We start from the raw sequence: 15,283 nt of genomic DNA, 5'->3' as shown, positions 1-15,283 counted from the left end.
ATTTCAGGATGAACCCCAAACTTTCATACTTTCTGTCAGTTACAATTGCAGACCTTCTCAAACCTATCTCACCATGCAAGAAGTCTAGAGTTTTGCCAGTTTTATGCATCCACCAGCATGAGCAGAATTTGGCCTTTGGCATGCCAGCAGGAAAGTGTACCAGAAGCATAATTCTATAACATGGTGTCTGATGCACCCAGCTGACTCATCATAGGTTGAGCAGCAACATCCTATGATTGTGTGAACAGGCTCCTTCCTCCCACACCCTTTAAAAAATAAAGACTGAGACACTGGTGAAATAGTGAGGACCCTACAGGGTTTCTATTCTTTCCTGTTTCTTTTATAAAATGGTAAAGGTACCCCTGACTGTTAGGTCCAGTCACAGACGACTCTGGGGTTGTGGTGCTCATCTCGCTCTATAGGCCGAGGGAGCTGGCATTTGTCCGCAGACAGCTTCCGGATCATGTGGCCAGCATGACTAAGCCGCTTCTGGCGAACCAGAGCAGCGCACGGAAACACCGTTTATCTTCCTGTCGGAGCGGTACCTATTTATCTACTTGCACTTTGACGTGCTTTTGAACTGCTAGGTGGGCAGGAGCAGGGACTGAATAACGGGAGCTCACCCCGCCGCAGGGATTCAAACCGCCAACCTTCTGATTGGGAAGCCCTAGGCTCTGTGGTTTAGACCACAGCGCCACCTGCATCCCTGTTTCTTTCATAGAATCACATGATTGTATTGTTGGAAAGTACCTCTGAGGGCCATCTAGTCCAAACCACTGCAATGCAGGAATCTCAACTAATTCGTCCATGACAGGTGGCCATCCAACCTCTTAAAAAACGCCAATGGATAGTCCACCACATTCCAAGGGAGTCCATTCCACTGTCAAACAGCTCTTTATGCTCCTTGCTAATCAGCAGACGTGGGTGGTGGGTGGCGCTGTGGGTTAAACCACAGAGCCTAGGACTTGCCAATCAGAAGGTCGGCGGTTCGAATCCCCGCAATGGGGTGAGCTCCCGTTGCTCAGTCCCTGCTCCTGCCAACCTAGCAGTTTGAAAGCACGTCAAAGTCCAAGTAGATAAATAGGTACCGCTCCGGCGGGAAGGTAAACAGCATTTCCATGCACTGCTCTGGTTCGCTAGAAGCGGCTTAGTCATGCTGGCCACATGACCCGGAAGCTGTATGCGGACTCCCTCGGCCAGTAAAGCAAGATGAGTGCCGCAACCCCATTAGGTCACGACTGGACCTAATGGTCAGGGGTCCCTTTACCTTTACCTTAATCAGCAGACTGGCGAGCTACGCACTGTGATATCATAGCAACCCCCACAGCTTTGAGAAAAGCTGTCTAGCGAAACTGCGTGTATGCTTATTAGCCCACAAATGCTGGGGATGGGAGCGATCTCTAAGACTCTCCATATGAACTGAATATTAGTTTATGTGACCCACACGCTATCAAGATCCTGTGCCTTTACCTAAGGATCTTGGGGCATCTTCCTAGAACGTTTTTCGCCTGCAGAACTAATGGCTGATGTTTACTGGCATGATGATGACTGTGGTAGATCCACGACAGCAGAGCGTTCATAGACTCTGCCCTTTCTGTCCAGCCTTCAGCAATGTCCTGTCAGCTCTAATCCTGTCACCTCCAGCCAGCTAATGACCCAGTATTGACAAGTTGGTGTCGCTACTGATCAGGCATCAATCCTGTTGCCTAGCAGCAGCTCCTGTGCTGCAACTGTTCCTGTCCTCCCTGCTCCCTGGCACCAACCCATACAAAGTCTAAGTCAATGCACTGAGAAAGCACCATGCCCTAGAGGTTGCTTTAAAGAGTTTAGGGGGAGCTATGTGCCCAGCAAATCTTAAGACCAACCTCATGAGGTCAAATGGGTGAGAAGTCCACTAGGCTGCAATTGCTATTAAAAGTGTAAGATATGCCCTCCTGGACCAAACTAAAACTCAGTTTAGTCCTCTTTCCTACAGTAGATGGCCGGGTGCCTCCAGGAAGCCCCAAAGCAGGTGAGTATGAAGTTGGCCCTGCCCATGTTTTTTGTATGTAGCATCTAGTACTCAGGGATACACTGTCCCTGAACATGGGAGTTTCTCTTGAGCAACTACAGCTGTACAAAGATCCATGACTGGGTGAGGAAACCTTTGACCCTCCAGATGTTCTAGTTACAGGTAGGTAGCCGTGTTGGTCTGCCGTAGTCGAAACAAAATAAAAAAAATTCCTTCCAGTAGCACCTTGGAGACCAACTAAGTTTGTTATTGGTATGAGCTTTTGTGTGCATGCACACTTCTTCAGATACACTGAAACAGAAGTCACCAGACCCTTATATATAGTGAGAGGGTGGGGAGGGGTATTACTCAGAAGGGTGGTTGGCTGATAGGTGTGGTAAACCTGTTGACGACTGTTAACGACTGCCATTGGTCTTACAGGAAAAAGCAAGGGGTGAGATGGCTAAAAATAGCTTTATATAATGAGATAAGAATCCAATGTCTCTATTCAGATCAGGTCTCTCCATGGTTTTAAGTTTGGTAATAAGTTGCAATTCAGCAACTTCTCTTTCCAGTCTATTTCTGAAAGTCTTTTGTAATAAGACAGCTACTTGGAGATCTTGTATAGAATGCCCTGGGAGATTGAAGTGTTCTCCTACTGGTTTCTCTGTCTTCATTCCTCCAGATGTTGTTGGAGTACAACTGCCACCAACCCTGACCATGCATGGTGGAGCTGATGGGAGTTGTAATCCAACAAAGCCTGGAGGGTCACCCACCCCTGGATTAAACAAAGTTATGGATCTTTCTACTGCTGTCTAATCCATAATAATAATAATAATAATAGTAATAATAAATGCACCCAACACCATCTAAGCTTGTGGCCCTCGTGTGCTCTCACATTTCCCTCCTATGTTCCTGTACATCCAAGTAGGTGATAATCCAGATATTTAAAGACTAGGTTAATAGCTGAAGTAGTTAAGGATACATTTTCTCCATTCTTCCTTGTTTCATTTCATCTTGTATCATTTTGGCCTACTTGTTGTCCTGGCATCAATTCACCTTTGGCTCCCGCACTCTAAACCTGGTGGTTGGAACGTTGAGGGATCCACATACCTGAGTGACCTTTTCGGTGACGTTCTGCGTGCGCTCTGTCACCTTGTGGGGTGCGATGATTTCAATCTCTGTAGTAGAGCCTGAGCGATGTTTCTCTAGGTTGAACTCCACAAAGTTGAGGGTGAACTGGGGGATCTGACTGATTGTCCTGTATCTCATAAGGTCAGAGTCTGAGGTGGAATTCTGGTTGGGCTTGACGTGGGACGCCTCTGAAGGGGCAACAGGGAGGAAGGGAATTAAAATTTCATCGCCAGTTTGTCAATAAAATTCACAACTGATGGCATCAGTGCCTAGAACTCCACATACTGTATGCAGGAAGTCAGAACAACTCACTTCCTACTGCCAAGGAGATAGGAGAACAGGATCATGAGATCATCCTTGCCCCCCAACATATGGGACACTGCGGTTTTGCTTTGGTGGTATTTACCAGAAATATAAAGTTTTGAGATAAGGGACCTATATTCTATTCTGTGAGGTGGGGATACTTTGAATTAGGGAAACAGCACTGTGAAACGAGTGACAATATAGCAAAATTCAACTCTGGTCAAGGATGGTGGGATGTCTAGTCAAACATCCAGAGGGTCACATTGTAAAGTCCTCCCTATCTAGTTTAGTATAAATAGATGGTAGTGGGCATCTTGCTCAAATCCCTAACAGATGCAAGAAGAGTTGAAAATACGTTACACAACTGATAAGGGTCATAAAATACATAATTTTGTGGAATCAACCCAGGAGCAGATATTCTTCAAACTTCTGTCCCTTTCCGCTCCCTCCCAGTTTAATGATGCCTGCTGTACTGTTAATGTCAAGGGGCTGGTCACTTCCCCTTCTAAATTAAATAATTCTGGCTTCCTCACAAGCTGGAGAATATTATGGTGCCAGCTATAATCACAGAAAGGGATGCGGGTGGCGCTGTGGGTTAAACCACAGAGCCTAGGACTTGCCGATCAGAAGGTTGGCGGTTCGAATCCCTGCGACGGGGCGAGCTCTCGTTGCTCGGTCCCTGCTCCTGCCAACCTAGCAGTTTGAAAGCACGTCAAAGTGCAAGTAGATAAATAGGTACCGCTCCGGTGGGAAGGTAAACACCGTTTCCGTGCGCTGCTCTGGTTCGCCAGAAGCGGCTTAGTCATGCTGGCCACATGACCCGGAAGCTGTACACCAGCTCCCTCGGCCAATAAAGCGAGATGAGCGCCACAACCCCAGAGTCGGCCACAACTGGACCTAATGGTCAGGGGTCCCTTTACCTTTATAATCACAGAGGTTATTTGGTCCATCTCTTTTGGCAGTGGCGGGGTGGCTGCTCATTGAGTATTTTTATGAATATTAAAAAGAGACCTGTGAGGGGCCAGATTAAAAATAAGGCCTATCCAAGATGTAGGTCTGGCCTGGCTAATTTGCAGTGTCTTGAAACCATGAGTTGTGTAGGGTCTCCAACCAAGTATATGTTTGGGGGCATGGAGCAAAATCGGAAGAGAGCCAGAAGCTGTTTCCCATTTGCTCCTGCCCTCTCACAGGAATGAATGTGCCTTTCCCCTCTCCATTTCTCATCTTCTTCTGTATGTAGGGCACAGGGAGAAGGGGCAGGGAACTGAACTCCAGTTTGCTTCAGAAATCCCAACATTCAAATGAGAGATCTACCATACAATGAACTGGACCCTTGATACGCAAGAACTTCTTTAAGTTGGTTTGTTTCCCTATAAAAAAGGGGCTTTCTAAAAGCCAAGGAAGAAATGTTTAGACATTGTCATGTGTGCAGATAACAACGCTGTCGTCAGCTTACTAAATTGGGGAGCCCCATGCCTAGCCACCTTCTGCAAGGATTTTCAGGCCCCAAAAGGGAACACAATTAACAACAGCCCAATGGCACATAGTAGTTAGAATGAGTACTTGGGCACGCATGCTTTCCCCCTACCTGAGTTTGCCCTCCTTTCCCTGAATTTTCTCTGGAACTCAGACCTTGCAGCCTCCAAACTCTCCAAGGAGGAGACCTGGCGGAGGCTATGGAAGCTGCCCCCAAGTTGGAACCGGCCCAAACCCCTGGCAGGGCGCGACCCTCGGAGCCCTAGAGAAGGCAGCTCTTGCGCTGGGGCGGAGTGTCGCACTTCAGTGTCAGATGCCGTCTCCAGGCTCGATCTCCTCTCCTTCCCCAGCAGTGCTTCGGTCTCAGATTGGACACAGTTCTCCACAGTCTTCAACTCCCTCAGCTTTAAGGAGTCCCCTCCAGGCTTTAAGACAGCCAGGAAGAAAGTGTTTCATTAAGAGGAGCTCTTGAATGTTTAAAAGCAACAGAAGAGGGGAGGAACAAAGGAAGGAGAAAGGAATGGGAGGTCCTGGGCAATGGGCTGATCTCCACATTGGAGTATCTTCTCAGCGCAAGTCATTCCACTGCCTGGTTGCAAATATTTGGATGGGTGACTGACTGCCTGGGAGCCTCATGCATGACCATGCCTTTGGTTCCATGATGGAAGAAAGGCAGGATAGGAATGCAAGGCAATATATACATAAATATGCATCGTTCCATGTGATACTGGTGCTTCACATTTACACATACTCAAAGCATTTCACATGCATTATCTCAGTAATCTCCTCCCAACTGCTCTCTAGGTAGGTCAGTACTATCATCCCCATATTACAGATGGGGACAATAAGACTGTGAGACCAGTGCCTTACCTAAAGCCTACCTAATGATTTAGTGTCAGAGGTGATTTGAACCAGGATCGTTTTCGTCTTTTAGCTCAAGGCTCATCCACACTTTCGCTTGACCCACATTTTGACCATATCATGTACTGAGTAATTCCTCCTAATCCAATGTCTTTTCTGTTGTTGTTCCACCACTGTCGCCTGGGAAAATCTGATATTACCTGATGAATTGAAGCTTGATAAAATAAAATCTGTCTTTGGATTTTCTGTACATTTGATAAGATCTGAGTCATTGGGTAAGATCATCTGTCCTCAAGGCACAGCCACGGAGCAACAAGGAAAGGTCTCGGACCCAGGGAGAATTAATCGCTGCACAATACTCTGATAATCAGTACACTGCATGCCACCATTACTTTAAAGGAACAATACATCTCTAGTTCTTATTCACTTTTTTCACTAATGGTGAATTTATATAACCAGGTCCCCCCACCCCACTGAGAAAATGTCAGTAGAAGTCAATATTCCCTGCAATTCTCCTACAGTTACCTCTTCTTTAAGACATATTCCCATAGGTGAAATCACGATATGACCACAGGGAATGCAATTATTGAAACTAGCACGGCATTTTCTATGGCTAAATTTCAGTTTTATCCTGGCAACCTGCAAGTATTTCAAGAAGATGGCTTTTTTATGTCCATGGTGTCTGCCTGTACGTGGCCACATTTCTCTGTAAACACTAGCCATATGCAGCCTCTCCGAGAGAGTTGAAAAAGGGGGGGGGGGGACTGGAATAAGGGTGAAAAAAGGTGTCTCCCTCCTACTAAAATGCTGTTCATTTATAAGATCACTACTACCAGGGCCAGGCATCTTTACACTGCTTATGGTGCCTTCATTAACGTAAAGAAAGCAGCTCTCTAGCAGTTGTTGCTAATGTACAGGTGGTGTGATTAATATTGGTTTGTTGCAAGGAATGCTACAGAGGGCATCAATTCATTATCATTATAGGGAGCGGGGGGGAGAAAATGTGTGCTTGCTCCTAATGAATGTGTTTGCAGCTAGCACAGATTCTTTAGGAAGTAAAAGCCAATAGCCTCCCCTACTAATTCTGAGTCAGTAAAGCAGATGAGTCAGGTGGGAGAAAGACCTGGCTCACGGAGGGTTCAGTTCTGGGGCTTATGCAAAAGCCCGTGCCTTGACATGAGCCAAGGGATTTGCTTTAAATAAATTGGGACATCTGGGTTTTCCCCCCTCCCCGGCTGCAATATGTATGCAAGAGTATACACACCCCCACCCCAAGATCTTTGGGGTGGGTGTGTATGCGGTGGACAGACAGAATGCACCGAGATCTCCAGACAACGGAAGCACCACCTGTGCCAAAACAGTTATGCATCAGCAAGACATGTTGCAACTTTCCCTATCATGTTGTCCTGGCAGCAGAATGGAGCCTTTCCAAAGGGAGCCCGTTTATCTGGAGATGCAGTTGTTTGCAGCAGGAACACGGCAATATATGGGGGCAGTCATAGTGGTAGCAATCTGCTCATAACTCGGGTAGAGTCCTCAATCAGGTTTCCGGGCACCGTGGACAATTTTAACGCAGTGACCATGCAGAAAACGATAATCTGCTTCCACTCATACACACCCTCCCTTGGAATATCACAGGAGGAACTTGTGGGAGATTAGAAGCCAAACCTAACAAATGCATCTTCTTACTAGTTAGCATGAGAAGGGGCTACGTCCATCAGTGGCGTAGCGTGGGGGGTGCAGGGGGGGCCGGCCGCACCGGGCGCAACATCTGGGGGGGGCGCTCGCACTCGCAGCTCTCTGCCCCTACCTGGCTCACTCACTCTCTCTCACTGCAGTGCTGGCTGTGCGAATCCGATCCGAGCCGCTGGGTCGCCGCCCACTGTGGAGGGGGTGGGTGCCAGGCGTGCGGTGCGGAGAGAGAGCGAGGGACTATCTGGGGGAGGGACAGTGCAGCGGCCGCCCAGCGCAGCGCTGAGCGCGGGAGAGAACCACACCAGACCAGCCCAGGCAGCAGCAAGAAGAAGCTGGCAGCGGCGGTAGGTTAGGGGTTAGGGGGCACAAATTACTTGCCTTGCCCTGGGTTAGGGGGCGCAAATTACTTGCCTTGCCCCGGGTGCTGACAACCCACGCCACGCCGCTGACGTCCATAGAGCTGCGCTGCCGATAGGCAGATACCAATACCATAGAAATACAATTGGTAGAGAGGGCTCTGTGTGATGTCATTTCCCCTCCGCTCCTGGAGAGGAAGGAGCATGTAGTGTTTACCTGCTTCTTCCTCCCTCCCTCCTTTTCATTTGGCCAGTGTTGGGTGCAGACATACCTCTGCTTGCTCCAGCTTTTGGCACATGCCTGAAGCTGGTAATACAGTAAATATAAGTATTTTGCCTGCATCGTTTTGACTGCTACTGTTGCTGTGAACCAATGCTTCTTATTTTTAAACTTTACAAGTTGTTGCCTGATTCTTTGCAAAGCAGGGTAGGAAAGAGAAGCCAGCTTACTTCATAGCTGGAGTTGCTCAAAACAGCCAAATTCCCATGCTTTTAATTTTTGCTGCCAAAGGTGAGATTGTTAAACTGTATTCAACCCACACACATGGGCACTTGGAGGGATAAACTGCAACTGATATATCCTCTTCCTACCGTCACTGGGCTCTCCCTGTCCCTTTTCCTGGTCCTGAAAAGATGTATAAACTCAGACCATTCCTCCACATTAGAATTTCTGTTCTCCAGACAAGTACTGCCACTGTTCATTCCATACACAAATTTCATATATTTGTTTTTAAGTTCAGTGGGGCTGTCAGGGCAAGACTTGGGGCCAGAGATCTAGGGTCACACTCTGCAGAAGGATCAGAACGGTTCCCCCAAACAGAGCAGGGCATGCTGAACATTACCACCTAAAGAGGGGTTCCTGATGCAAGACCATTAAAATCACCTAACTGCACTGCTGCTGAAGTTAAATGATTACCTGCAACCATCTCTTTAACCTCTCTCGCCCTGACCTAGCCACTGTGATCCACGCGACGGTCACCTCCAGACTGGATTATTGTAACTCGCTCTACATGGGGCTGCCCTTGAGACTGACCCAGAAACTCCAGCGGGTGCAGAATGCCACGGAGAGACTCCTTACGGGGTCCTCGCTGCGAGATCACATTCACCCAGTGCTATACCAGCTGCACTGGCTCCCGGTGGGGTACAAGATCAGGTTTAAGGTGCTGGTTTTAACCTTTAAAGCCCTATACGGCCTAGGACTCTCGTACCTACGGGACCGCCTCTCCTGGTATGTCCCACAGAGGAACTTACGGTCTTCAAATAAAAACATCCTGAAGGTCCCAGGCCACAGAGAGGTTAGGCTGGCCTCAACTAGAGCCAGGGCTTTTTTGGCTGTGTCTCCAATCTGGTGGAACGCTCTGTCACAAGAGACCAGGGCCCTGCGGGACTTGACATCTTTCCACAGGGCCTGCAAGACAGAGCTGTTCCACCTGGCCTTTGGTCGGGGTTCAGTCTGACTCCCTCTCCCCTTTCATAAGTACTTGCATGAAAGTGGCCTCCCAGTTTTTCTCACAGGCCCATATAAGTTCAGCACAAACAGTTGGGCCTGGTGAGCGTTTAAGGTCCCCAACCCTAATCTGCGGGTTGCCATCTGATTGGATTTTATTCTGATCCTGATCTGATTTGAAGATGTGTTTTAATTGATTGTCTGATTTTATGTTAATGTGTTATACATTTGATGTTAGCTGCTCTGAGCCCGGCTTCGGCTGGGGAGGGTGGGATATAAATAAAATTTATTATTATTATTATTATTATTATTAAGCTATCCAAATTACATCATCACATAAGCAAGCCAATGAGGTGGAGTGGTTCTCACAGTGTCAGTCCAGGGCAACCTGGGTTCAGATCTTCACTCAGCCATGTTGCTCCCTAGGAGACATTGGGCCTAATCGAGCTCACAGGGTTATTGTAAATATAAAATGGGGGGTGGCAAAGAACCATGTATGCCACCCTCATCCCATTGGAGGGTGGGCTGGATAAAATAAAATGAAATAAGTCTGTTTGCACAAATGGACACCTTCTGAGTTTATGAAAATACTGATACCAAGCACTTTTATTGATATTTTCAATATGAATGCCTTTAAAAAACAAATAAACCCAGCAACAACAGCCTAACCTTCCTATTTCTCCAATACTGTGCAGTTCTCTACCACCCCAGGTAAGGTGAAAAGCCTGCTAGCTCCCTACTTCCCATGGAATTCTCCTTTCCTAATTCCGTGGAGTGGTTGAATTAAGTATACTGGATGGGAAGTTTCTGGTTTTGTTAGTTTCAAGCTTAAGGAACCTTTAAAAAAGACAAGAAAAAAATTCTTAAATAGGCACTAAAAATAATTTTAAAACAGGTAGTTGGGGGAATTGACACCAGCCAATACCTTCCTGCGGCAGTCACATCAAACCTACACAAATCTATCACAGCAATGCTGGTAACAGTACTGGGGGCTAGTTTTGGTGGTGACTTCAGCATGACCTGAATCTATAAGAAAGCCTGCAAAATTTGTTTGACCCCCATGCCGTAGCAAGCCAAAAGGAAAGAAGAAGGAAGAAGGAAGAAGGAAGAAGGAAGAAGGAGAAGAAGAAGAAGAAGAAGAAGAAGAAGAAGAAGAAGAAGAAGAAGAAGAAGAAGAAGAAGAAAAAGAAGAAGAAGAAGACATGTACTATTAGCACTGGGCAGGGGTAGAGAATATGTGGCCCTCTAGGTGCTGTTGGACTCCAACTCCCATAAGCCTTAGCCAGCATGGCCAATGGTCAGGAATGATGGGAGCTGCAGTCCAGCAGCATTTGCAAGGCCACAGGCTCCCCACCCCTGACATGGGATCTTTGCAGCTCAGTATAATGTCATGCAATCTGCCAGCCTCACCCTTGGTGTGTTGTTCCTAATACCATGTGCTTTTGTTTGCAACATGCCTTGAGCATTTAATGGCAGGGAGTAGCCTTCTACCCATGTCTAGAACCCTTGAGATGCAGAGATAGGGACTTCTACATACCTATGGGAAATCTACATCCTAGATACCTTCAGAGCATAGTATTCCAAATAGCCGAAACTAACGTCTCAAGCAACGCCAGAGCTGCCCAGTTACTCTCTAGAAAATGCAGCGATCCTCTGCGTTTCTTTATCCTGGTTAAAAAACAAAACCTAAAACCATTGGCAGTGCAGCTGAAACCTCCCGTCTGGTGTTACCTGGAACGTTTTCAGCCGGGAGGATCAGAAGAACAGCACTCTCTCAACAAGCAACTGATGACGAGTTAAAAAGAGGCTTGCTTCTTTCTCTAGCAACTATTCTAGGAACAATTGTTCTCACTTCGAATGCACCATTAATTTTTAATTAATTAATATTTTTACTCAGAGTGCAGAGAAGAGTAACAAGACGCCACATGAGCCTCGTCGCTGCCATGCAGACGTTTGCCATAGGTTCGCCAGCGTTTGGATTCTAGTTCTTTTTGTCCGTGCCTAAATGTTATTATGATAAGTTACCTGGGTAAAAGGATGCAATTTTATCAACACAACTCCTTTCTAATCAACCAGCACAATTGGCCCCCCCCACTCCGTTTACACAATTCTCTTTGTCTTTTAAGATTCTGTGACTGCTGCGCTTTGTGTTATATCCTCAGGAAATCTATGATTCAGATTGCCCTTGTTTTTTCTTTTTCCTAAACAGAGATAACAGCAGCCAGCAGGGAGTCTGAATTAGATCAAGATCACAGTGCTAAGGGAGGTTCTCCTCCCTCCGCCCTCTAAATCCTCTCCCCTCACAGACCATTTTCTCAATTAAAATCACGCACACATGCCAAAGCTGTTATTTTACCCCATGGAGCAAGCAGCAGCTGCAGCAGCAGGTGTGTGTGTGTGTGTGTGTGTGTGTGTGTACTGTGAAAATGGCACAGAGGGGACGAGAAAGCCTCTTCCCACAGTTCCATGTTCCAAATTCCCACCCACTATTTTATATATATATTAAAAATGCAGGAGAACCCGATCACAGATCTAGGGTGGCCAGATACAAAATTGATTCCTGCATTGCACGGGGTTGGGCTAGATGACCCCACGGTGTCCCTTCCAGCTCTACATTTCTATGATTCTATGAAAAGGGGACTGGGCTCCTAGTTCTTTAATAGTTGTGCAGACTAGGGTATTTTGGCAGTTGCAGCTTGACAATTCCTTCCTCTGCAGAGAAATTAAAGGTTCAAGAGTCCATCCTCCCCCCTGCCTTTTTGCATCTCTCCACCCCCCCCCCCCAATTTCCCATCTAGCACGGCTCTGGCGACATTCTTGGCAGTAGCCTTGTGTGTCATGCGCTGCCCTCTAATGGCCTGATTTAGAATGGCTTAAAAGCATATCAACCTCAATGCCTGTGCTTGCTTAGGCTCAAACCAGACATCTTTAGCATTATGAATTCCAAACACATCTGGTTATTGGAAAGCATTAAATACAGTGGTGCCTCTCAAGACGAAATTTATCCGTTCCGCGAGTCTCTTTGTCTTGCGGTTTTTTCGTCTTGCGAAGCACGGCTATTAGCGGCTTAGCGGCTTAGCGGCTATTAACGGCTTAGCGGCTTTAAGAAAAAGGAAACAAACTCGCAAGAACTCGCAAGACGTTTCGTCTTGCAAAGCAAGCCCATAGGGAAATTCGTCTTGCGGAACGACTCAAAAAACGGAAAACTCTTTCGTCTAGCGAGTTTTTCGTCTTGCGAGGCATTCGTCTTGCGAGGCACCACTGTATTAGGTACCAGTGGGCAAGGGAACGGGCTGATTTTCCATCTAGATTATTGCTCTTGAGAAGGGGAGGTCTAACTCTTCCCTACAGCCTCCAAGTATCCCTATTTTCCAGGGACAGTCCCAGATTTACAGAAGCTTTCCTGCTTTGTAACTTGATCCCGGAATGTCCTGCTTTTCCTTAGGACGTCTCTGTTTTCATTGGAGAAATGTTGGGGGTATGAAATTATTTGACCCTTGAATAGATAGGTAACTACCGTATTTTTTTGCTCTATAAGACTCACTTTTTCCCTCCTAAAAAGTAAGGGAAAATGTGTGTGCGTCTTATGGAGCGAATGCAGGCTGCGCAGCTATCCCAGAAGCCAGAAGGATGGCTGCTTTTACTGCACAGCGATCCCTCTTGCTGTTCTGGCTTCTGAGATTCAGAATATTTTTTTTCTTGTTTTCCTCCTCCAAAAACTAGGTGCATCTTGTGGTCTGGTGCGTCTTATAGAGCGAAAAATATGGTATCTCCTTTAGAAGACATCTGAAGGCAGCTTTGTATGGGGATTTTTTTATGTATAATTTTTTTAAAAAAATGTTTTTATATCTGTTGGAAGCCACCGCACCCAGCTAGGGCATCCCAGTCAGATGGGCAGGGTAAAAAGAAAATAATAATAATAATAATAATAATAATAATAATAATAATAATAAAATAATAATAATAATAACAGGACATTCCTATTTTCATCGAAGAAATGTTGGAGGATGTGTCTTCCATCCTCAGCTGCAGCCACAATGAAAACTGCGCTGCCACAAGGCAAGGAGCCTTAGGGGAGAAGCTCCTACAGATTCCGTTGGCGCAGGAACAGCAAGAGCATGCCCAAAAGACTGGGAGCTTCAGGGATCACAACATGCCTTAGCTTCCACAGGCCAGAGACTGAGGGCTCATCCATGCGTCCCCCTGGTTCTGCTGCTTTCTCCAGGGGGAAACCGCTCCCCAGAGCTCGGTCAGAGCAAATGGCAATTCGAGTTCTCTGCGGACTGCCTTTCGTATTGATTTATCACCAAAGAGCGGGTTTTCCCTGGGAAAGGAGCAGAACAAGGGGGAAACTGCTCAGATCTGTAATTTCTAGGCATGAGACAAGCAGTAGTGTGAATGAGTCCTGAGAGTGCTTCTACGCTAGATACCTAGTGTGGAATTGCCACCAGCCAATCATTGTCTTCTTCCAGCTTTTTCTCAGATGCCCAAAACGCCAGCTTTCCCCCCAGAAGAATGAAAGAGCAGCGCAATCTCCGCAAGAAACCCACTGGGGAAATCTGGCACTATGATGTTTAAAAATTATTTTAGTGCTACTCTTCTGTCCTTTTGACATGGGCTGGGACCTTATCAGGAAAGGGAATCTGCTCTTCACACATTCACTATAATCTTCATGACGGTTGCCATTCGATAGCACCATTTTTTATTTTTCCAAAACATTTTAAAAAATCAGTGCTCAATTACTAATTTTTATTTGCAGATTTAAATTCTGGTGGACGCTTGCTGAGTTTCAAATGGGCTTGCCCACAGCACCTATTCCATGCCCAGTGGTGTGGATGGAACATGTGTCAACAATGAAAAAGCACAATAGTCTCATAGGGAGGACAGTCAACTGCAATTTTGCTTGAGGTTTGCCAGAGGAGAGCAATGAATGGGTAGCACTAGAAGCCACACATCTGGATACAGCCTGGTATGGTACAGGTGGTGTCATGCCCTTGTGGGATCTGCCGGACAGGATCGAATATTTTCAAACCCTATCCTCCCGGGATTTTGACGGCTCCTGTCGCATTGTCCTGGCCTAGCTGCAAGGAGACTTTGGCTCTTCTTCCTAATTTGCAGATGGAAGGTGTAGAAGGAGAGCCGAGGAACAGGGTTGGGGTGGGGTGGGGGGGCTAACGAGATAGGTGGGCTTATCATTATCATACAAAGTCTATGGTGAATGATTACCTTTCCATAGTCAATGGCTACTCCATCAAACTCAGTGGCAGTCAGAGATTTCCGCCGCAGTGTGAGACGTTGTAGGGGCGGGAGACTAAACTTCAAGCTCGTATTTTGACCTTGTTAAGAAAAGAAAAAGAAAAACACACACACACACGAAACAAAAAGACACAAAAAACCCCAAATGTAACCTATCTGCAACATGCAACAGGCAAGGCATGGGGGGCTGGGGAAGGACAGTCAGGTTCAAAGACTGAAAAGCACACCTACAGACATGCGCAGCTGGCACAGTTGCATTGCGTTCTACCAGCTAATTTTGCCGCATCTGGCAAAAAGCTTAGGAAAGTCTCAGAAGAAGCCACGGCGGTCCCAAGTCTCTGGGAAACAAGGCAAATTCTAGAGAGGAAGCAATGTTGTCCACTTAGAGACTTTTCCTTCCAGATCTCCACATAGACTTCGTATGCTGGATTCTCAAGGCAACTGAATTCATAGACATGCCAAGCTAAAGAGGCGTCCAGAATTGGCCCCTAAAAATCCTTCCTGTGTAGCTCTGGAAGACAGAAGAGCAACCCCTTTCCCATGCAACACACCTAATGATAGAATATGCAGGACAGAATCTCTAGCTGCGGCTTAATTTTATCTGGTGCCTTGTACAAGGAGAATAGTGGCTTCATATGTATGGAAGGGGATCTTTAGATCCAAGTTATGGTACCATTTCTTGACAAAACTGTTGTGGGAGGAAATTCCCGCCCTTCCATTACAGCTTTCAGACAATGTTTTTTTCCGGTGATCACTGCATTTTTC

General features: G+C 46.6%; 1 protein-coding gene across 5 annotated transcripts in view; it reads right to left on the bottom strand.

Moving 5' to 3' along the window:
- Positions 1 to 15,283, bottom strand: part of KCNH6 (potassium voltage-gated channel subfamily H member 6) — a 137,489-nt gene that overhangs the window by 50,790 nt on the left and 71,416 nt on the right. For 4 of the 5 annotated variants that reach the window (XM_080976523.1, XM_080976525.1, XM_080976524.1 and 1 more), the window contains 3 exons: positions 14,489 to 14,598; positions 5,016 to 5,328; positions 3,104 to 3,312 (listed from right to left, as the gene is read on the bottom strand). In XM_080976523.1, coding sequence (XP_080832649.1) covers positions 3,104 to 3,312; positions 5,016 to 5,328; positions 14,489 to 14,598 — 632 coding nt within the window. The remainder of the gene's footprint in view (positions 1 to 3,103; positions 3,313 to 5,015; positions 5,329 to 14,488; positions 14,599 to 15,283) is intronic. The other variant, XM_080976527.1, reaches the window with a different exon arrangement.

The sequence above is a fragment of the Podarcis pityusensis genome (genome assembly GCF_964106645.2).
Source record: "Podarcis pityusensis genome assembly, chromosome: 13".
NCBI lineage: Eukaryota > Metazoa > Chordata > Lepidosauria > Squamata > Lacertidae > Podarcis > Podarcis pityusensis.
This window is presented reverse-complemented; position numbering and strand designations above follow the sequence as displayed.